The sequence below is a fragment of the Scyliorhinus torazame genome, chromosome 2, assembly GCF_047496885.1.
Source record: "Scyliorhinus torazame isolate Kashiwa2021f chromosome 2, sScyTor2.1, whole genome shotgun sequence".
NCBI classification, from domain to species: Eukaryota; Metazoa; Chordata; class Chondrichthyes; order Carcharhiniformes; family Scyliorhinidae; genus Scyliorhinus; species Scyliorhinus torazame.
In genome coordinates, this window is record NC_092708.1 from 394522501 (window position 1) to 394548070 (window position 25570).

The 25570-nt window shown below is 56.8% G+C and overlaps 1 protein-coding gene across 1 annotated transcript in view; it reads right to left on the reverse strand.

Annotated features, from left to right (window-relative positions):
* The window catches only part of nudt14 (nudix (nucleoside diphosphate linked moiety X)-type motif 14), a 146705-nt gene extending 123697 nt beyond the window's left edge, over nt 1–23008 (reverse strand). The window contains exon 1 of the mRNA XM_072494247.1: nt 22896–23008. Within this exon, the coding sequence (XP_072350348.1) occupies nt 22896–22976 (81 nt within the window). The 5' untranslated portion in view covers nt 22977–23008. The remainder of the gene's footprint in view (nt 1–22895) is intronic.
* Between the last annotated feature and the right edge of the window lie 2562 nt (nt 23009–25570).

The window sequence follows — 25570 nt, forward strand, 5'->3', positions numbered from 1 at the left end:
AGTGCTGACTGGCAGGGTAATCTAACGGGAGCTCTGACTGGCAGGGTAATCTGACGGGAGCTCTGACTGGCAGGGTAATCTGATGGGAGCTCTGACTGGCAGGGTAATCTGACGGGAGCTCTGACTGGCAGGGTAATCTGACGGGAGCTCTGACTGGCAGGGTAATCTGATGGGAGCTCTGACTGGCAGGGTAATCTGACGGGAGCTCTGACTGGCAGGGTAATCTGACGGGAGCTCTGACTGGTAGGGTAATCTAACGGGAGTGCTGACTGGCAGGGTAATCTAACGGGAGCTCTGACTGGCAGGGTAATCTGACGGGAGCTCTGACTGGCAGGGTAATCTGACGGGAGCTCTGACTGGCAGGGTAATCTGACGGGAGCTCTGACTGGCAGGGTAATCTGACGGGAGGGCTGACTGGCAGGGTAATCTGATGGGAGCTCTGACTGGCAGGGCAATCTAACGGGAGCGCAGACTGGCAGGGTAATCTGACGGGAGCTCTGACTGGCAGGGCAATCTAACGGGAGTGCTGACTGGCAGGGCAATCTAACGGGAGCTCTGACTGGCAGGGCAATCTAACGGGAGCTCTGACTGGCAGGGCAATCTAACGGGAGCTCTGACTGGCAGGGTAATCTGACGGGAGCTCTGACTGGCAGGGTAATCTGACGGGAGGGCTGACTGGCAGGGTAATCTGATGGGAGCTCTGACTGGCAGGGCAATCTAACGGGAGCGCAGACTGGCAGGGTAATCTGACGGGAGCTCTGACTGGCAGGGCAATCTAACGGGAGTGCTGACTGGCAGGGCAATCTAACGGGAGCTCTGACTGGCAGGGCAATCTAACGGGAGGGCTGACTGGCAGGGTAATCTGACGGGAGCTCTGACTGGCAGGGTAATCTGACGGGAGGGCTGACTGGCAGGGTAATCTGACGGGAGCTCTGACTGGCAGGGTAATCTGACGGGAGGGCTGACTGGCAGGGTAATCTGACGGGTGTGCTGACTGGCAGGGCAATCTAACGGGAGCGCAGACTGGCAGGGCAATCTAACGGGAGTGCTGACTGGCAGGGTAATCTGACGGGAGCTCTGACTGGCAGGGTAATCTGACGGGAGCTCTGACTGGCAGGGCAATCTAACGGGAGCTCTGACTGGCAGGGCAATCTGACGGGAGCTCTGACTGGCAGGGTAATCTGATGGGAGTGCTGACTGGCAGGGTAATCTGACGGGAGCTCTGACTGGCAGGGCAATCTAACGGGAGCTCTGACTGGCAGGGTAATCTGATGGGAGCTCTGACTGGCAGGCTAATCTAACGGGAGTGCTGACTGGCAGGGTAATCTAACGGGAGCTCTGACTGGCAGGCTAATCTAACGGGAGTGCTGACTGGCAGGGTAATCTGACGGGAGCTCTGACTGGCAGGGCAATCTAACGGGAGTGCTGACTGGCAGGGTAATCTAACGGGAGCTCTGACTGGCAGGGTAATCTAACGGGAGTGCTGACTGGCAGGGCAATCTGACGGGAGCTCTGACTGGCAGGGCAATCTGACGGGAGCTCTGACTGGCAGGGTAATCTGACGGGAGCTCTGACTGGCAGGGTAATCTAACGGGAGTGCTGACTGGCAGGGCAATCTGACGGGAGTGCTGACTGGCAGGCTAATCTAACGGGAGCGCTGACTGGCAGGGTAATCTGACGGGAGCTCTGACTGGCAGGGTAATCTAACGGGAGTGCTGACTGGCAGGGCAATCTGACGGGAGTGCTGACTGGCAGGCTAATCTAACGGGAGCGCTGACTGGCAGGGTAATCTGACGGGAGCTCTGACTGGCAGGGTAATCTAACGGGAGTGCTGACTGGCAGGGTAATCTAACGGGAGCTCTGACTGGCAGGGCAATCTGATGGGAGCTCTGACTGGCAGGGTAATCTGACGGGAGCTCTGACTGGCAGGGCAATCTAACGGGAGCTCTGACTGGCAGGGTAATCTAACGGGAGTGCTGACTGGCAGGGCAATCTGACGGGAGCGCTGACTGGCAGGGCAATCTGACGGGAGCGCTGACTGGCAGGGTAATCTGACGGGAGCTCTGACTGGCAGGGTAATCTGACGGGAGTGCTGACTGGCAGGGTAATCTGACGGGAGTGCTGACTGGCAGGGTAATCTAACGGGAGCTCTGACTGGCAGGGTAATCTAACGGGAGCTCTGACTGGCAGGGTAATCTAACGGGAGCTCTGACTGGCAGGGTAATCTGATGGGAGCTCTGACTGGCAGGGCAATCTAACGGGAGCTCTGACTGGCAGGGTAATCTGACGGGAGCTCTGACTGGCAGGGCAATCTAACGGGAGCGCTGACTGGCAGGGCAATCTAACGGGAGCGCTGACTGGCAGGGTAATCTAACGGGAGCTCTGACTGGCAGGGTAATCTAACGGGAGCTCTGACTGGCAGGGTAATCTGACGGGAGTGCTGACTGGCAGGGTAATCTAACGGGAGCTCTGACTGGCAGGGTAATCTAACGGGAGCTCTGACTGGCAGGCTAATCTAACGGGAGTGCTGACTGGCAGGGTAATCTAACGGGAGCTCTGACTGGCAGGCTAATCTAACGGGAGTGCTGACTGGCAGGGTAATCTGACGGGAGCTCTGACTGGCAGGGTAATCTAACGGGAGCTCTGACTGGCAGGGTAATCTAACGGGAGCTCTGACTGGCAGGCTAATCTAACGGGAGTGCTGACTGGCAGGGTAATCTAACGGGAGCTCTGACTGGCAGGGTAATCTAACGGGAGCTCTGACTGGCAGGCTAATCTAACGGGAGTGCTGACTGGCAGGGTAATCTAACGGGAGCTCTGACTGGCAGGGTAATCTGACGGGAGCTCTGACTGGCAGGGTAATCTAACGGGAGCTCTGACTGGCAGGGTAATCTAACGGGAGCTCTGACTGGCAGGGCAATCTAACGGGAGCGCTGACTGGCAGGGTAATCTGATGGGAGCTCTGACTGGCAGGGCAATCTAACGGGAGCGCTGACTGGCAGGGCAATCTAACGGGAGCTCTGACTGGCAGGGTAATCTGACGGGAGTGCTGACTGGCAGGGTAATCTGATGGGAGCTCTGACTGGCAGGGTAATCTGACGGGAGTGCTGACTGGCAGGGTAATCTGACGGGAGCTCTGACTGGCAGGGTAATCTAACGGGAGCTCTGACTGGCAGGGCAATCTAACGGGAGCGCTGACTGGCAGGGTAATCTGATGGGAGCTCTGACTGGCAGGGCAATCTAACGGGAGCGCTGACTGGCAGGGTAATCTGACGGGTGTGCTGACTGGCAGGGCAATCTAACGGGAGCGCTGACTGGCAGGGTAATCTGATGGGAGCTCTGACTGGCAGGGCAATCTGACGGGAGCTCTGACTGGCAGGGCAATCTAACGGGAGCGCTGACTGGCAGGGTAATCTAACGGGAGCTCTGACTGGCAGGGTAATCTAACGGGAGTGCTGACTGGCAGGGTAATCTGACGGGAGCTCTGACTGGCAGGGCAATCTAACGGGAGCTCTGACTGGCAGGGTAATCTAACGGGAGGGCTGACTGGCAGGCTAATCTGACGGGAGCTCTGACTGGCAGGGTAATCTGACGGGAGCTCTGACTGGCAGGGCAATCTAACGGGAGCGCTGACTGGCAGGGTAATCTGACGGGAGCTCTGACTGGCAGGGCAATCTAACGGGAGCTCTGACTGGCAGGGTAATCTGACGGGAGCTCTGACTGGCAGGGTAATCTGACGGGAGCTCTGACTGGCAGGGCAATCTGACGGGAGCTCTGACTGGCAGGCTAATCTAACGGGAGCTCTGACTGGCAGGGTAATCTAACGGGAGCTCTGACTGGCAGGGTAATCTGACGGGAGCGCTGACTGGCAGGGTAATCTAACGGGAGTGCTGACTGGCAGGGCAATCTAACGGGAGCGCTGACTGGCAGAGTACAAGCACAAGGAGGTTTGGTTGAATTTGTATAAGACACCAGGCTTCAGCTGGAATATTATGTCCAGTTCTGGGCTTTCGAAAGGATGCGAGAGCAGTGGGGAGAGTGCACAAAAGGTTCACGAGAATGGTTCCAAGGATGAGGAACTTCAGTTATGAAGAGAGATTGGGAAAGTTGGGTCTGCTTTCCTCAGAGAAAAGGTTGGGAGGTACTCAAAACCATCACGGGTCCGGACAGGGGTAGACAGGGAGAAACAGTTACCACTCGTGAAAGGGTGGAGAACGAGAGGGCACAGATTTGAAGTAAATGAAGCAGAAGTGACATGAGGAAAAAGCCTTTTCACACGGCAGGCGGTTAGGGTTCGGAATGCACTGTCTGAGTGCGCGGTGGAGGCTGGATCCATCGAAGCTTTCACAGGGGAATTAGACTGTTGTCTGAAAAGGAAGAATGTGCAGGGGGCTTTACAGGGAGTTGGCGGGGGCAATGGCACTAGGTAAGTTGTTCATTTGGAGAGCTGGTGCGGCCAGGATGTGCCGAATGGCCTCCTCCAGCGCAGTCACAATTCTGTAACTCTGGGCTAGGTTGACTAACCACGCACTGAGAGCACCCTCCAGTGTGCATTCGGGTGGGTGCTTCTCCACACTAGCCACTGATTGTGCTGACTCGGAATGTGAACAATTACTGCAATAAGTGCCCTGGGCCTGCCGCCATTCAGCAATGGGGTTAACACAGCTCATTTCATCTCACGCCCCTGCAGGTGGCACAGAAAAGAGGCTAGCACCCTGCCACCCTGTGAAATGGCTCTCAAGTCGGGCATGGCCGGTCAGGACCAGCCCAGGAGGGAGTGGAATCTCAAATCATATGAAACAGTCATTTGCTAAGTAATGGTGCGGCATTGCAGCTCAGGGTGTGGCATCACAGGCAGGCTGCTGTGGGCTGTACCTTCGTGAAAGGAGCCTGAAATAAAGGGTTAGTCCAGACATCATGACTCGAAACAATTCTGAAACGGATTTGAACCTGACAAAGATGTTACTTCCCAAAGGTCCCTTTAGTAAATTAATGGTTTGGGATGAGATTAAACCTTGGTGGTTGCTGATCTGAGCAATTGGTGAGTGGGAGCCTAGGAGGTGTTGGCAACAGGTCAAGGGTATCGTCTCCTGCTCACAATCCAGCTGTCCCGGACATGACGTGTGCTGCCCTCAAAGGTCAAATAGCTCCTGGCTCATGTGAAGGGGCTTGGATAAGACCATAAGACATCGGAGCAGAATTAGGCCACTCGGCCCATCGAGTCTGCTCCGCCATTCAATCATGGCTGATATTTTTCTCACCCCCATTCTCCTGCCTTCTCCCCATAACTTATCTATCTCTGTCTTAAAGACACTCAGTGATTTGGCCTCAACAACCTCCTGCGGCAAAGAGTTTCACAGATTCACTACCCTCTGGCTGAAGAAATTCCTCCTCATCTCTGTTTTAAAGGATCGTCCCTTTAGTCGGAATGCAGTGCCCTCTGGTTCTCGTTTCTCCGACCAGTGGAAACATCCTCGCCACAATCACTCTATCCAGGCCTCGCAGTATCCTGTAACTTTCAATGAGATTCCCCCTTCATCTTTCTAAACTCCAACGAGGAGACACCGAGAGTCCTCAACTGCATCTAGCACTAGACGCTAGTGCTAGGGGCTGGTTTAGCACAGTGGGCTAAACAGCTGGCTTCTAATGCAGAACAATGCCAGCAGCGTGGGTTCAATTCCCGTGCCGACCTCCCCGAACAGGCGCCGGAATGTGGCGACGAGGGGCTTTTTAAAGTAACTTCACTGAAGCCTACTCGTGACAATAATAATAATTATTATTATTATAGGTACAGGTAATGCAGAGATAATAGAATGGGAGGAACTTAGAACTATTATCAATAGGGAAACAGGACTAAAGAACAGATATGGATTGATGGTGGGAAAGTCCCCAGGCCTGATGACCGACATCCTAGGGTCTTAAAGGAATGGCAGTGGAGATAATGGATTCATCGGTTATAATATTCCAAAATTCCCTTAATGCGGGGAAAGGTTTCAATTGATTGGAAAAATGCTAATGGCACAATCAACTTCAAAAAAGGAGGAAGCTAGAGACATCTGGCATTGCAAAATTGTTAGAATCCATTCTTAAGCAATCAATAACAGGACATTTGGGAACTCAAAATGCAATCCATCAGACTCGGCTTGGTTTTTATCAATGGTAAATCGTGTTTCACTAACTTGCTAAGACCTTAGAACCATAGAACGGCTAGAGCACACAAGGAGGCCATTCGGGCCACAAGATCTGCACCGACCGTCCAAAAGAGCATCCTACCTAGTCGCACTCCCCCACCCTATCCCCATAACCCCACCTAACCGACACATCCTTAGACACTAAGGGGTAAGTTAGCATGGCCAATCCACCGAAACTGGACATCTTTGGACTGTGGGTGGAAATCGGAGCAGCCGGAGAAACCCACGCAGACACGGAGAGAACGTGCAAACTCCACACAGTCACCCAAGGCTGGAATCAACAATCACACCCAGAGACCAATCCGGATCCCCAATCACCCAGAGACCAATCCGGATACCCAATCACCCAGAGACCAATCAGGATCGCCAATCGCACGCAGAGACCAATCCGGATCCCCAATCACACCCAGAGACCAATCCGGATCCCCAATCACCCAGAGACCAATCCGGATACCCAATCACCCAATGACCAATCCGGATCGCCAATCGCACGCAGAGACCAATCCGCAACCCCAATCACCCAGAGACCAATCCGGATCCCCAATCACCCAGAGACCAATCCTGATCCAAAAATCACCCAGTGAACAATCCGGATCCTAAATCACACCCAGTGACCAATCCGGATCCAAAAATCGCCCAGTGGACAATCCGGATCCCCAATCACACCCAGTGACCAATCCGGATCCTAAATCACACCCAGTGACCAATCCGGATCCAAAAATCACCCAGTGGACAATCCAGATCCCAATCACACCCAGTGACCAATCCGGATCACCAAACACCCAGTGACCAATCCGGATCCCCAATCACACCCAGAGTCCAATCCGGATCCCCAATCACCCAGTGACCAATCCGGATCCCCAATCACACACAGTGACCAATCCGGATCCCCAATCACGCAGAGACCAATCCGGATCCCCAATCACCCAGAGACCAATCCGGATCCAAAAATCACCCAAAGACCAATCCGGATCCCCAATCACCCAGTGACCAATCCGGATCCCCAATCACTCAGTGACCAATCCGGATCCCCAATCACCCAGAGACCAGTCCGGATGCCCAATAACCCAGAGACCAGTCCGGATCCCCAATCACCCAGAGACCAATCCGGATCCCCAATCACCCAGTGACCAATCCGGATCCCCAATCACCCAGAGACCAGTCCGGATCCCCAATCACCCAGAGACCAGTCCGGATCCCCAATCACCCAGTGACCAATCCGGATCCCCAATCACCCAGTGACCAATCCGGATCCCCAATCACCCAGAGACCAATCCGGATCCCCAATCACCCAGTGACCAATCCGGATCCCCAATCACCCAGTGACCAATCCGGATCCCCAATCACCCAGAGACCAATCCGGATCCCCAATCACCCAGTGACCAATCCGGACCCACAATCACCCAGTGACCAATCCGGATCCCCAATCACCCAGAGACCAATCCGGATCCCCAATCACCCAGAGACCAATCCGGATCCCCAATCACCTAGTGACCAATCCGGATCCCCAATCACCCAGAGACCAATCCGGATTCCCAATCACCCAGTGACCAATCCGGATCCCCAATCACCCAGAGACCAATCCGGATCCCCAATCACACCCAGAGACCAGTCCGGAACCCCAATCACCCAGAGACCAATCCGGATCCCCAATCACACAGAGGCCAATCCGGATCCCCAATCAACCAGAGACCAATCCGGATCCCCAATTACCCAGAGACCAATCCGGATCCCCAATCTCCTAGTGACCAATCCGGATCCCCAATCACCCAGTGACCAATCCGGATCCCAATCACCCAGAGACCAATCCGGATCCCAATCACCCAGAGACCAATCCGGATCCCCAATCACTCAGTGACCAATCCGGATCCCCAATCACCCAGAGACCAATCCGGATCCCCAATCACTCAGTGACCAATCCGGATCCCCAATCACCCAGTGACCAATCCGGATCCCCAATCACACAGTGACCAATCCGGATCCCCAAACACCCAGAGACCAATCCGGATCCCCAATCACCCAGAGACCAATCCGGATCCCCAATCACACCCAGAGACCAATCGTGATCCCCAATCACCCAGTGACCAATCCGGATCCCCAATCACACAGAGACCAATCCGGATCCCCAATCACACCCAGTGACCAATCCGGATCTCCAATCACCCAGAGACCAATCCGGATCCCCAATCACCCATAGACCAATCCGGATCCCCAATCACCCAGTGACCAATCCGGATCCCCAATCATCCAGTGACCAATCCGGATCCCCAATCACACCCAGAGACCAATCCGGGTCCCCAATCACCCAGTGACCAATCCGGATCCCCAATCACCCAGTGACCAATCTGGATCCCCAATCACCCAGAGACCAATCCGGATCCCCAATCACCTAGTGACCAATCCGGATCCCCAATCACCCAGAGACCAATCCGGATCCCCAATCACCCAGCGACCAATCCGGATCCCCAATCACTCAGTGACCAATCCGGATCCCCAATCACCCAGTGACCAATCCGGATCCCCAATCACCCAGCGACCAATCCGGATCCCCAATCACCCAGAGACCAATCCGGATCCCCAATCACTCAGTGACCAATCCGGATCCCCAATCACTCAGTGACCAATCCGGATCCCCAATCACTCAGTGACCAATCCGGATCCCCAATCACCCAGAGACCAATCCGGATCCCCAATCACCCAGTGACCAATCCAGATTCCAAGTCACCCAGTGAACAATCAGGATTCCAAGTCACCCAGTGAACAATCCGGATCCCAAATCACACCCGGTGACCAATCCGGATCCAAAAATCACCCAGTGAACAATCCGGATCCCCAATCACACCCAGAGACCAATCCAGATCCCCAATCACCCAGAGACCAGTCCGGAACCCCAATCACCCAGAGACCAATCCGGATCCCCAATCACCAAGAGACCAATCCGGATCCCCAATCACACAGAGACCAATCCGGATCCCCAATCACCCAGTGACCAATCCGGATCCCCAATCACCCAGAGACCAATCCGGATCCCCAATCACCCAGAGACCAATCCGGATCCACAATCACACCCAGTGACCAATCCGGATCCCCAATCACCCAGAGATCAATCCGGATCCCCAATCACCCAGTGACCAATCCGGATCCCCAATCACCCAGAGACCAGTCCGGAACCCCAATCACCCAGTGAACAATCCGGATCCCTAATCACCCAGAGACCAATCCGGATCCCCAATCACCCAGAGACCAATCCGGATCCCCAATCACCCAGTGACCAATCCGGATCCCCAATCACCCAGAGACCAATCCGGATCCCCAATCACCCAGAGACCAATCCGGATCCACAATCACCCAGCGACCAATCCGGATCCTCAATCACCCAGTGACCAATCCGGATACCCAATCACCCAGAGACCAATCCGGATCCCCAATCACCCAGAGACCAATCCGGATCCCAATCACCCAGAGACCAATCCGGATCCCCAATCACCCAGAGACCAATCCAGATCCCCAATCACCCAGAGACCAATCCGGATCCCCAATCACCTAGTGACCAATCCGGATCCCCAATCACACAGAGACCAATCCGGATCCCCAATCACCCAGAGACCAATCCGGATCCCAATCACCCAGAGACCAATCCGGATCCCCAATCACCCAGAGACCAATCCGGATCCCCAATCACCCAGAGACCAATCCGGATCCCCAATCACCCAAAGACCAATCCGGATCCCAATCATCCAGAGACCAATCCGGATCCCCAATCACACAGTGACCAATCCGGATCCCCAATCACCCAGTGACCAATCCGGATCCCAATCACCCAGAGACCAATCCGGATCCCCAATCACACAGTGACCAATCCGGATCCCCAATCACACCCAGAGACCAATCGTGATCCCCAATCACCCAGTGACCAATCCGGATCCCCAATCGCCCAGTGACCAATCCGGATCCCCAATCACACCAAGTTACCGATCCGGATCCCCAATCACCCAGAGACCAATCCGGATCCCCAATCACCCAGAGACCAATCCCGATCCCCAATCACACAGAGACCAATCCGGATCCCCAATCACCCAGTGGCCAATCCGGTTGCCCAATCACCCAGTGACCAATCCGGATCCCCAATAACCCAGTGACCAATCCGGATCCCCAATCACCCAGAGACCAATCCGGATCCCCAATCACCCAGTGACCAATCCGGATCCCCAATCACCCAGAGACCAATCCGGATCCCCAATCACACAGAGACCAATCCGGATCCCCAATCACCCAGTGACCAATCCGGATCCCAATCACCCAGAGACCAATCCGGATCCCCAATCGCCCAGAGACCAATCCGGATCCTCAATCACCCAGAGACCAATCCGGATCCCCAATCACCCAGAGACCAATCCGGATCCCCAATTACCCAGTGACCAATCCGGATCCCCAATCACCCAGTGACCAATCCGGATCCCCAATCACCCAGAGACCAATCCGGATCCCCAATCACCTAGTGACCAATCCGGATCCCCAATCACCCAGAGACCAATCCGGATCTCCAATCACCCAGAGACCAATCCGGATCCCCAATCACCTAGTGACCAATCCGGATCCCCAATCACCCAGAGACCAATCCGGATCCCCAATCACACCCAGAGACCAATCGTGATCCCCAATCACACCCAGAGACCAATCGTGATCCCCAATCACCAAGAGACCAATCCGGATCCCCAATCACACCCAGAGACCAATCGTGATCCCCAATCACCCAGTGACCAATCCGGATCCCCAATCGCCTAGTGACCAATCCAGATCCCCAATCACACAGAGACCAATCCGGATCCCCAATCACCTAGTGACCAATTCGGATCTCCAATCACCCAGAGACCAATCCGGATCTCCAATCACCCAGAGACCAATCCGGATCCCCAATAACCCAGTGACCAATCCGGATCCCCAATCACCCAGAGACCAATCCGGATCCCCAATCACCCAGTGACCAATCCGGATCCCCAATCACCCAGAAACCAATCCGGATCCCCAATCACACAGAGACCAATCCGGATCCCCAATCACCCAGTGACCAATCCGGATCCCAATCACCCAGAGACCAATCCGGATCCCCAATCGCCCAGAGACCAATCCGGATCCTCAATCACCCAGAGACCAATCCGGATCCCCAATCACCCAGAGACCAATCCGGATCCCCAATTACCCAGTGACCAATCCGGATCCCCAATCACCCAGTGACCAATCCGGATCCCCAATCACCCAGAGACCAATCCGGATCCCCAATCACCTAGTGACCAATCCGGATCCCCAATCACCCAGAGACCAATCCGGATCTCCAATCACCCAGAGACCAATCCGGATCCCCAATCACCCAGTGGCCAATCCGGATCCCCAATAACCCAGAGACCAATCCGGATCCCCAATCACCCAGTGACCAATCCGGATCCCCAATCACCCAGAGACCAATCCGGATCCCCAATCACACAGAGACCTATCCGGATCCCCAATCACCCAGTGACCAATCCGGATCCCAATCACCCAGAGACCAATCCGGATCCCCAATCGCCCAGAGACCAATCCGGATCCTCAATCACCCAGAGACCAATCCGGATCCCCAATTACCCAGAGACCAATCCGGATCCCCAATCACCCAGTGACCAATCCGGATCCCCAATCACCCAGAGACCAATCCGGATCCCCAATCACCTATTGACCAATCCGGATCCCCAATCACCCAGAGACCAATCCGGATCCCCGATCACCCTGAGACCAATCCGGATCCCCAATTACACCCAGTGACCAATCCGTATCCCCAATCACCCAGTGACCAATCCGGATCCCCAATCATCCAGTGACCAATCCGGATCCCCAATCACCCAGAGACCAATCCGGATCCCCAATCACCCAGTGACCAATCCGGATCCCCAATCACCCAGAGACCAATCCGGATCCCCAATCACCTAGTGACCAATCCGGATCCCCAATCACCCAGAGACCAATCCGGATCCCCAATCACCCAGAGACCAATCCGGATCCCCAATCACCCAGAGACCAATCCGGATCCCCAATCACCCAGAGACCAATCCGGATCCACAATCACACCCAGTGACCAATCCGGATCCCCAATCACCTAGTGACCAATCCGGATCCCCAATCACCCAGAGACCAATCCGGATCCCCAATCACCCAGAGACCAATCCGGATCCCCAATCACCCAGTGACCAATCCGGATCCCCAGTCACCTAGCGACCAATCCAGATCCCCAATCACCCAGAGACCAATCCGGATCCCCAATCACCCAGAGACCAATCCGGATCCACAATCACACCCAGTGACCAATCCGGATCCCCAATCACCTAGTGACCAATCCGGATCCCCAATCACCCAGAGACCAATCCGGATCCCCAATCACCCAGAGACCAATCCGGATCCCCAATCACCCAGTGACCAATCCGGATCCCCAATCACCTAGCGACCAATCCAGATCCCCAATCACCCAGTGACCAATTCGGATCCCCAATCACCTAGTGACCAATCCGGATCCCCAATCACCTAGTGACCAATCCGGATCCCCAATCACCAAGTGACCAATCCGGATCCCCAATCACCCAATGACCAATCCGGATCCCCAATCACCCAGTGACCAATCCGGATCCCCAATCACACCCAGTGACCAATCCGGATCACCAATCACCCAGAGACCAATCCGGATCCCCAATCACCCAGAGACCAATCCGGATCCCCAATCACACAGAGACCAATCCGGATCCCCAATCACACAGAGACCAATCCGGATCCCCAATCACCCAGAGACCAATCCGGATCCCCAATCACCCAGAGACCAATCCGGATCCCCAATCGCCCAGAGACCAATCCGGATCCCCAATCACACAGTGACCAATCCGGATCCCCAATCACTAAGTGACCAATCCGGATCCCCAATCACCCAGAGACCAATCCGGATCCCCAATTACCCAGTGACCAATCCGGATCCCCAATCACCCAGTGACCAATCCGGATCCCCAATCACCCAGAGACCAATCCGGATCCCCAATCACCTAGTGACCAATCCGGATCCCCAATCACCCAGAGACCAATCCGGATCTCCAATCACCCAGAGACCAATCCGGATCCCCAATCACCTAGTGACCAATCCGGATCCCCAATCACCCAGAGACCAATCCGGATCCCCAATCACACCCAGAGACCAATCGTGATCCCCAATCACACCCAGAGACCAATCGTGATCCCCAATCACCAAGAGACCAATCCGGATCCCCAATCACACCCAGAGACCAATCGTGATCCCCAATCACCCAGTGACCAATCCGGATCCCCAATCACCTAGTGACCAATCCAGATCCCCAATCACACAGAGACCAATCCGGATCCCCAATCACCTAGTGACCAATTCGGATCTCCAATCACCCAGAGACCAATCCGGATCTCCAATCACCCAGAGACCAATCCGGATCCCCAATAACCCAGTGACCAATCCGGATCCCCAATCACCCAGAGACCAATCCGGATCCCCAATCACCCAGTGACCAATCCGGATCCCCAATCACCCAGAAACCAATCCGGATCCCCAATCACACAGAGACCAATCCGGATCCCCAATCACCCAGTGACCAATCCGGATCCCAATCACCCAGAGACCAATCCGGATCCCCAATCGCCCAGAGACCAATCCGGATCCTCAATCACCCAGAGACCAATCCGGATCCCCAATCACCCAGAGACCAATCCGGATCCCCAATTACCCAGTGACCAATCCGGATCCCCAATCACCCAGTGACCAATCCGGATCCCCAATCACCCAGAGACCAATCCGGATCCCCAATCACCTAGTGACCAATCCGGATCCCCAATCACCCAGAGACCAATCCGGATCTCCAATCACCCAGAGACCAATCCGGATCCCCAATCACCCAGTGGCCAATCCGGATCCCCAATAACCCAGAGACCAATCCGGATCCCCAATCACCCAGTGACCAATCCGGATCCCCAATCACCCAGAGACCAATCCGGATCCCCAATCACACAGAGACCTATCCGGATCCCCAATCACCCAGTGACCAATCCGGATCCCAATCACCCAGAGACCAATCCGGATCCCCAATCGCCCAGAGACCAATCCGGATCCTCAATCACCCAGAGACCAATCCGGATCCCCAATTACCCAGAGACCAATCCGGATCCCCAATCACCCAGTGACCAATCCGGATCCCCAATCACCCAGAGACCAATCCGGATCCCCAATCACCTATTGACCAATCCGGATCCCCAATCACCCAGAGACCAATCCGGATCCCCGATCACCCTGAGACCAATCCGGATCCCCAATTACACCCAGTGACCAATCCGTATCCCCAATCACCCAGTGACCAATCCGGATCCCCAATCATCCAGTGACCAATCCGGATCCCCAATCACCCAGAGACCAATCCGGATCCCCAATCACCCAGTGACCAATCCGGATCCCCAATCACCCAGAGACCAATCCGGATCCCCAATCACCTAGTGACCAATCCGGATCCCCAATCACCCAGAGACCAATCCGGATCCCCAATCACCCAGAGACCAATCCGGATCCCCAATCACCCAGAGACCAATCCGGATCCCCAATCACCCAGAGACCAATCCGGATCCACAATCACACCCAGTGACCAATCCGGATCCCCAATCACCTAGTGACCAATCCGGATCCCCAATCACCCAGAGACCAATCCGGATCCCCAATCACCCAGAGACCAATCCGGATCCCCAATCACCCAGTGACCAATCCGGATCCCCAGTCACCTAGCGACCAATCCAGATCCCCAATCACCCAGAGACCAATCCGGATCCCCAATCACCCAGAGACCAATCCGGATCCACAATCACACCCAGTGACCAATCCGGATCCCCAATCACCTAGTGACCAATCCGGATCCCCAATCACCCAGAGACCAATCCGGATCCCCAATCACCCAGAGACCAATCCGGATCCCCAATCACCCAGTGACCAATCCGGATCCCCAATCACCTAGCGACCAATCCAGATCCCCAATCACCCAGTGACCAATTCGGATCCCCAATCACCTAGTGACCAATCCGGATCCCCAATCACCTAGTGACCAATCCGGATCCCCAATCACCAAGTGACCAATCCGGATCCCCAATCACCCAATGACCAATCCGGATCCCCAATCACCCAGTGACCAATCCGGATCCCCAATCACACCCAGTGACCAATCCGGATCCCCAATCACCCAGAGACCAATCCGGATCCCCAATCACCCAGAGACCAATCCGGATCCCCAATCACACAGAGACCAATCCGGATCCCCAATCACACAGAGACCAATCCGGATCCCCAATCACCCAGAGACCAATCCGGATCCCCAATCACCCAGAGACCAATCCGGATCCCCAATCACCCAGAGACCAATCCGGATCCCCAATCACACAGTGACCAATCCGGATCCCCAATCACTAAGTGACCAATCCGGATCCCCAATCGCTCAGTGACCAATCCGGATCCCCAATCACCCAGAGACCAATCCGGATCTCCAATCACTCAGTGACCAATCCGTATCCCCAATCACCCAGAGACCAATCCGGATCCCCAATCACCCAGTGACCAATCCGGATCCCCAATCACCCAGTGACCAATCCGGATCCCCAATCACACCCAGTGACCAATCCGGATCCCCAATCACCCAGAGACCAATCCGGATCCCCAATCACCCAGAGATCAATCCGGATCCCCAATCACCCAGTGACCAATCCAGATCCCCAATCACCCAGTGACCACTCCGGATGCCCAATCACCCAGAGACCAATCCGGATCCCCAATCACCCAGAGACCAATCCGGATACCAAATCACCCAGAGACCAATCCGGATCCCCAATCTCCCAGTGACCAATCCGGATCCCCAATCACCCAGTGACCAATCCGGATCCCCAATCACTCAGTGACCAATCCGGATCCCCAATCACACAGTGACCAATCCGGATCCCCAATCACACAGTGACCAATCCGGATCCCCAATCACCCAGTGACCAATCCGGATCCCCAATCACCTAGAGACCAATCCGGATCCCCAATCACCCAGAGACCAATCCGGATCCCCAATCACCCAGTGACCAATCCGGATCCCCAATCACACCCAGTGACCAATCCGGATCCCCAATCACCCAGAGACCAATCCGGATCCCCAATCACCTAGTGACCAATCCGGATCCCCAATCACCCAGAGACCAATCCGGATCCCCAATCACCCAGAGACCAATCCGGATCCCCAATCACCCAGTGACCAATCCAGATCCCTAATCACCCAGTGACCAATCCGGATACCCAATCACCCAGAGACCAATCCGGATCCCCAATCACCCAGAGACCAATCCGGATCCCCAATCACCCAGAGACCAATCCGGATCCCCAATCACCCAGTGACCAATCCGGATCCCCAATCACTCAGTGACCAATCCGGATCCCCAGTCACCCAGTGACCAATCCGTATCCCCAATCACCCAGAGCCAATCCGGATCCCCAATCACCCAGTGACCAATCCGGATCCCCAATCAACTAGTGTCCAATCCGGATCCCCAATCACTCAGTGACCAATCCGGATCCCCAATCACCCAGTGACCAATCCGGATCCCCAATCACTCAGTGACCAATCCGGATCCCCAATCACCCAGTGACCAATCCAGATCCCCAATCACCCAGTGACCAATCCGGATACCCAATCACCCAGAGACCAATCCGGATCCCCAATCACCCAGAGACCAATCCGGATCCCCAATCACCCAGAGACCAATCCGGATCCCCAATCACCCAGTGACCAATCCGGATCCCCAATCACTCAGTGACCAATCCGGATCCCCAGTCACCCAGTGACCAATCCGTATCCCCAATCACCCAGAGCCAATCCGGATCCCCAATCACCCAGTGACCAATCCGGATCCCCAATCAACTAGTGTCCAATCCGGATCCCCAATCACTCAGTGACCAATCCGGATCCCCAATCACCCAGTGACCAATCCGGATCCCCAATCACTCAGTGACCAATCCGGATCCCCAATCACCCAGTGACCAATCCGGATCCCCAATCACCCAGAGACCAATCCGGATCCCCAATCACCCAGAGACCAATCCGGATCCCCAATCACCTAGTGACCAATCCGGATCCCCAAACACCTAGTGACCAATCCAGATCCCCAATCACCCAGAGACCAATCCGGATCCCCAATCACCAGAGACCAATCCGGATCCCCAATCACCCAGAGACCAATCCGGATCCCCAATCATCCAGAGACCAATCCGTATCCCCAATCACCCATTGACCAATCCGGATCCCCAATCACCCAGTGACCAATCCGGATCCCCAATCACCTAGTGACCAATCCGGATCCCAATCACCCAGAGACCAATCCGGATCCCCAATCACCCAGAGACCAATCCGGATCCCCAGTCACCCAGAGACCAATCCGGATCCCCAATCACCTAATGACCAATCCGGATCCCAATCACCCAGTGACCAATCCGGATCCCCAATCACCCAGAGACCAATCCGGATCCCCAATCACCCAGAGACCAATCCGGATCCCCAATCACCCAGTGACCAATCCAGATCCCCAATCACCCAGAGACCAATCCGGATCCCCAATCACCCAGTGACCAATCCGGATCCCCAATCACCCAGAGACCAATCCGGATCCCCAATCACCCAGAGACCAATCCGGATCCCCAATCACCCAGTGACCAATCCGGATCCCCAATCACCCAGAGACCAATCCGGATCCCCAATCACCCAGTGACCAATCCGGATCCCCAATCACCCAGAGACCAATCCAGATCCCCAATCACCCAGAGACCAATCCGGATCCCCAATCACCCAGTGACCAATCCGGATCCCCAATCACCCAGAGACCAACCCGGATCCCCAATCACCCAGTGACCAATCCGGATCCCCAATCACCCAGAGACCAATCCGGGTCCCCAATCACCCAGAGACCAATCCGGATCCCCAATCACCCAGTGACCAATCCGGATCCCAATCACCCAGAGACCAATCCGGATCCCCAATCACCCAGTGACCAATCCGGATCCCAATCACCTAGTGACCAATCCGGATCCCCAATCACACCCAGTGACCAATCCGGATCCCCAATCACACAGAGACCAATCCGGATCCCCAATCACCCAGAGACCAATCCGGATCCCCAATCACCCAGTGACCAATCCGGATCCCCAATCACCCAGTGACCAATCCGGATCCCCAATCACCTAGTGACCAATCCGGATCCCCAATCACCCAGTGACCAATCTGGATCCCCAATCACCCAGAGACCAATCCGGATCCCCAATCACCTAGTGACCAATCCGGATCCCCAATCACCCAGAGACCAATCCGGATCCCCAATCACCCAGAGACCAATCCGGATCCCCAATCACCCAGTGACCAATCCGGATCCCCAATCACCTAGTGACCAATCCGGATCCCCAATCATCCAGAGACCAATCCGTATCCCCAATCACCCAGTGACCAATCCGGATCCCCAATCACCCAGTGACCAATCCGGATCCCCAATCACCTAGTGACCAATCCGGATCCCCAATCACCCAGTGACCAATCCGGATCCCCAATCACCCAGAGACCAATCCGGATCCCCAATCACCTAGTGACCAATCCGGATCCCCAATCACCCAGAAACCAATCCGGATCCCCAATCACCCAGAGACCAATCCGGATCCCCAATCACCCAGTGACCAATCCGGATCCCCAATCACCTAGTGACCAATCCGGATCCCCAATCACCCAGCGACCAATCCGGATCCCCAATCATCCAGAGACCAATCCGTATCCCAAATCACCCAGTGACCAATCCGGATCCCCAATCACCCAGAGACCAATCCGGATCCCCAATCACCCAGAGACCAATCCGGATCCCCAATCACCCAGAGACCAATCCGGATCCCCAATCACCCAGAGACCAATCCGGATCCCCAATCACCCAGAGACCAATCCGGATCCCCAATCACCCAGTGACCAATCCGGATCCCCAATCACCCAGAGACCAATCCAGATCCCCAATCACCCAGTGACCAATCCGGATCCCCAATCACCCAGAGACCAATCCAGATCCCCAATCACCCAGTGACCAATCCGGATCCTCAATCACCCAGAGACCAATCCGGATCCCCAATCACCTAGTGACCAATCCGGATCCCCAATCACCCAGAAACCAATCCGGATCCCCAATCACCCAGAGACCAATCCGGATCCCCAATCACCCAGTGACCAATCCGGATCCCCAATCACCTAGTGACCAATCCGGATCCCCAATCACCCAGCGACCAATCCGGATCCCCAATCATCCAGAGACCAATCCGTATCCCAAATCACCCAGTGACCAATCCGGATCCCCAATCACCCAGAGACCAATCCGGATCCCCAATCACCCAGAGACCAATCCGGATCCCCAATCACCCAGAGACCAATCCGGATCCCCAATCACCCAGAGACCAATCCGGATCCCCAATCACCCAGAGACCAATCCGGATCCCCAATCACCCAGTGACCAATCCGGATCCCCAATCACCCAGAGACCAATCCAGATCCCCAATCACCCAGTGACCAATCCGGATCCCCAATCACCCAGAGACCAATCCAGATCCCCAATCACCCAGTGACCAATCCGGATCCTCAATCACCCAGAGACCAATCCGGATCCCCAATCACCCAGCGACCAATCCGGATCCCCAATCATCCAGAGACCAATCCGTATCCCCAATCACCCAGTGACCAATCCGGATCCCCAATCATCCAGAGACCAATCCGGATCCTCAATCACCCAGAGACCAATCCGGATCCCCAATCACCCAGAGACCAATCCGGATCCCCAATCATCCAGAGACCAATCCGTATCCCCAATCACCCAGTGACCAATCCGGATCCCCAATCATCCAGAGACCAATCCGGATCCTCAATCACCCAGAGACCAATCCGGATCCTCAATCACCCAGAGACCAATCCGGATCCCTAATCATCCAGAGACCAATCCGTATCCCCAATCACCTAGTGACCAATCCGGATCCCCAATCACCCAGAGACCAATCCGGATCCTCAATCACCCAGAGACCAATCCGGATCCTCAATCACCCAGAGACCAATCCGGATCCCCAATCATCCAGAGACCAATCCGTATCCCCAATCACCTAGTGACCAATCCGGATCCCCAATCACCCAGAGACCAATCCGGATCCTCAATCACCCAGAGACCAATCCGGATCCTCAATCACCCAGAGACCAATCCGGATCCCCAATCATCCAGAGACCAATCCGTATCCCCAATCACCTAGTGACCAATCCGGATCCCCAATCACCCAGAGACCAATCCGTATCCCCAATCACCTAGTGACCAATCCGGATCCCCAATCACCCAGAGACCAATCCGGATTCCCAATCACCCAGTGACCAATCCGGATCCCCAATCACCCAGTGACCAATCCGGATACCCAATCACCCAGAGACCAATCCGGATCCCCAATCACCCAGTGACCAATCCGGATCCCCAATCACCCAGAGACCAATCCGGATCCCCAATCACCCAGAGACCAATCCGGATCCCCAATCACCCAGCGACCAATCCGGATCCCCAATCACACAGAGACCAATCCAGAGCCCCAATCACCCAGTGACCAATCCGGATCCCCAATCACCCAGAGACCAATCCAGATCCCCAATCACCCAGTGACCAATCCGGATCCCCAATCACCCAGTGACCAATCCAGATCCCCAATCACCCAGTGACCAATCCGGATCCCCAATCACCCAGTGACCAATCCGGATCCCCAATCACCCAGAGACCAATCCAGATCCCCAATCACCTAGTGACCAATCCGGATCCCCAATCACACAGCGACCAATCCGGATCCCCAATCACACAGAGACTAATCCGGATCCCCAATCACCCAGAGACCAATCCGGATCCCCAATCACCCAGAGACCAATCCGGATCCCCAATCACCCAGAGACCAATCCGGATCCACAATCACCCAGCGACCAATCCGGATCCCCAATCACCCAGAGACCAATCCGGATCCCCAATCACCCAGCGACCAATCCGGATCCCCAATCACCCAGAGACCAATCCGGATCCCCAATCACACCCAGTGACCAATCCGGATCCCAATCACCCAGAGACCAATCCGGATCCCCAATCACACCCAGTGACCAATCTGGATACCCAATCACCCAGAGACCAATCCGGATCCCCAATCACCGAGTGACCAATCCGGATCCCCAATCACCCAGAGACCAATCCGGATCCCCAATCACCCAGAGACCAATCCGGATCCCCAATCACCCAGAGACCAATCCGGATCCACAATCACCCAGCGACCAATCCGGATCCCCAATCACACCCAGTGACCAATCCGGATCCCCAATCACCCAGAGACCAATCCGGATCCCCAATCACCCAGCGACCAATCCGGATCCCCAATCACACAGAGACCAATCCGGATCCCCAATCACCCAGAGACCAATCCGGATCCCCAATCACCCAGAGACCAATCCGGATCCACAATCACCCAGCGACCAATCCGGATCCCCAATCACACCCAGTGACCAATCCGGATCCCCAATCACACCCAGTGACCAATCCGGATCCCAATCACCCAGAGACCAATCCGGATCCCCAATCACCCAGCGACCAATCCGGATCCCCAATCACACCCAGTGACCAATCCGGATCCCAATCACCCAGAGACCAATCCGGATCCAAATCACCCAGAGACCAATCCGGATCCCCAATCACCCAGTGACCAATCCGGATCCCCAATCACCTAGTGACCAATCCGGGTCCCCAATCACCCGGTGACCAATCCGTATCCCCAATCACCCAGTGACCAATCCGGATCCCCAATCACCCAGAGACCAATCCGGATCCCCAATCACCCAGAGACCAATCCGGATCCCCAATCACCCAGTGACCAATCCGGATCCCCAATCACCCAGAGACCAATCCGGATCCACAATCACCCAGTGACCAATCCGGATCCCCAATCACCCAGTGACCAATCCGGATCCCCAATCACCCAGAGACCAATCCGGATCCCCAATCACCCAGAGACCAATCCGGATCCCCAATCACACCCAGAGACCAATCCGGATCCCCAATCACCCAGAGACCAATCCGGATCCCCAATCACACCCAGAGACCAATCCGGATCTCCAATCACCCAGAGACCAATCCGGATCCCCAATCATCCAGTGACCAATCCGGATCCCCAATCACCCAGTGACCAATCCGGATCCCCAATCATCCAGTGACCAATCCGGATCCCCAATCACCCAGTGACCAATCCGGATCCCCAATCACCCAGAGACCAATCCGGATCCCCAATCACACAGAGACCAATCCGGATCCCCAATCACCCAGAGACCAATCCGGATCCACAATCACCCAGAGACCAATCCGGATCCACAATCACACCCAGAGACCAATCCGGATCCCCAATCACCCAGAGACCAATCCGGATCCCCAATCACCCAGAGACCAATCCGGATCCCCAATCACCCAGAGACCAATCCGGATCCCCAATCACCCAGAGACCAATCCGGATCCCCAATCACCCAGAGACCAATCCGGATGGGGCTGATCCGGATGGGGTCCGGGGCCTGGGTTGTGGGACGGGCCGCGGGCACCCACCTGGGTGAAGTGGACGGTGAGCGGCCTCAGGAAGCGGGAGTTCCGGCAGAGGCCGAGCGTCACCTCAGCGAGAGAGTCCATCAGAGCGCGGAGCCGGGGGGCGGGGGCGGGGGCGGGGGCGGGGGCGGGGGGCGGGGGCGGGGGCGGGGGGCGGGGGCGGGGGCGGGGGCGGGGGCGGGGGCGGGGGGCGGGGGGCGGGGCACCGCGGTGTCAATCAGCGGGAGAGAGTCCATCAGAGCGCGTACCGGGGGGCGGGGCCGGGGGCGGGGCACCGCGGTGTCAATCAGCGGGAGAGAGAGTCCATCAGAGCGCGGAGTCGGGGGGCGGGGCCGGGGGCGGGTCCAGGGGCCGGGGGCAGGGCACCGGGGTGTCAATCAGCGGGAGAGAGAGTCCATCAGAGCGCGGAGTCGGGGGGCGGGGCCGGGGGCGGGGCCGGGGGCGGGGCGAGGGTCCGGGGGCGGGGCGAGGGGCCGGTGGCAGGGCAGGGCACCGGGGGTAGGGCAGGGCACCGGGGTGTCAATCAGCGGGAGAGAGGCCATCAGAGCGCGGAGTCGGGGGGCGGGGCCGGGGGCAGGGAAGGGCAGGGTCCCGCGGTGTCAATCAGCGGGAGAGAGAGTCCATCAGAGTCGGGGGGCGGGGCCAGGGTCTGGGGGCAGGGCCCCTGGGTGTCAATCAGCGGGAGAGAGAGTCCATCAGAGTCGGGGGGCGGGGCCAGGGTCTGGGGGCAGGGCCCCGGGGTGTCAATCAGTGGGAGAGAGAGTCCATCAGAGCGCGGAGTCGGGGGGCGGGGCCAAGGACCGTGGGCGGGGCCAAGGCCAGGGACCCGGGGCGGGGCCAAGGCCTTGGACCGGGTCAGGGCCCCGGGGTGTCAATCAGCGGGAGAGAGAGTCCATCAGTGGAGATCGGCGCCGTTGGTCAGGGGCAGGGGTGGGGCCAAGGGGCGGAGCCCGGGCCACGCCACGGGGCATGGGTCTTGGGATGTCAATCAGCGGGAGAGAGAGAGTCCATCAGCGGAGATCGGCGCCGTGGGTACCGGGTCGGGGGCGGGGAGCGTGGGCGGGGGGCGGGGAGAGCGAGAGGGTGTCCGTCAGTGGAGAAAGAGGGCGGGGCCGCGCCAGGGGGTGGGGCCGGGGAGAGCGAGAGGGTGTCCGTCAGTGGAGAAAGGGGCCGGGGAGAGCGAGAGGGTGTCCGTCAGTGGAGAAAGGGGGCGGGGCCGGGCCAGGGGGCGGGGCCGGGGAGAGCGAAAGGGTGTCCGTCAGTGGAGAAAGAGGGCGGGGCCGCGCCAGGGGGTGGGGCCGGGGAGAGCGAGAGGGTGTCCGTCAGTGGAGAAAGAGGGCGGGGCCGCGCCAGGGGGTGGGGCCGGGGAGAGCGAGAGGGTGTCCGTCAGTGGAGAAAGGGGGTGGGGCCGGGCCAGGGGGCGGGGCCGGGGAGAGCGAAAGGGTGTCCGTCAGTGGAGAAAGGAGGCGGGGCCGGGCCAGGAGGCGGGGCCGTGGAGAGCGAGAGGGTGTCGGTCAGTGGAGAACGGGGGCGGGGCCGGGCCAGGGGGCGGGGCCGTGGAGAGCGAGAGGGTGTCCGTCAGTGGAGAAAGGGGGCGGGGCCGGGCCAGGGGGCGGGGCTGGGGAGAGCGAGAGGGTGTCGGTCAGTGGAGAACGGGGGCGGGGCCGGGGATGTCAGAGATCACAGAGATGAGGAGAAATGTCTGCAGCCAGAGAGTGGTGGGTCTGTGGAATTCATTGCCACAGAGGGCGGTGGAGGCCGGGACGTTGAGTGTCTTTAAGACAGAAGTTGATAAATTCTTGATTTCTCGAGGAATTAAGGGCTATGGAGAGAGAGCGGGTAAATCAGCCATGATTGAATGGTGCAGTGGACTCAATGGGCCGAATGGCCTTACTTCCGCTCCTATGTCTTATGGTCTTATGTCAATCAGCGGGAGAGAGAGAGGCCATCAGCGGACACTCGGGCAGGCCCCTCCCAGGCCCACTGTCAACACTGCCAGGGGCAGGACTATCCCAGGGCCCACTGTCAACACTGTCAGGGGCAGGCCCATCCCAGGCCCACTGTCAACGCTGTCAGGGGCAGGACTATCCCAGGGCCCACTGTCAACACTGCCAGGGGCAGGACTATCCCAGGGCCCACTGTCAACACTGTCAGGGGCAGGCCCCTCCCAGGCCCACTGTCAACACTGCCAGGGGCAGGACTATCCCAGGGCCCACTGTCAACACTGTCAGGGGCAGGACTGTCCCAGGCCCACTGTCAACAATGTCAGGGGCAGGACTATCCCAGGGCCCACTGTCAACACTGCCAGGGGCAGGACTATCCCAGGGCCCACTGTCAACACTGTCAGGGGCAGGCCCCTCCCAGGCCCACTGTCAACACTGCCAGGGGCAGGACTATCCCAGGGCCCACTGTCAACACTGTCAGGGGCAGGACTGTCCCAGGCCCACTGTCAACACTGTCAGGGGCAGGACTATCCCAGGGCCCACTGTCAACACTGTCAGGGGCAGGACTGTCCCAGGCCCACTGTCAACAATGTCAGGGGCAGGCCCATCCCAGGGCCCACTGTCAACACTGTCAGGGGCAGGACTGTCCCAGGCCCACTGTCAACACTGTCAGGGGCAGGCCCATCCCAGGGCCCACTGTCAACACTGTCAGGGGCAGGACTGTCCCAGGCCCAC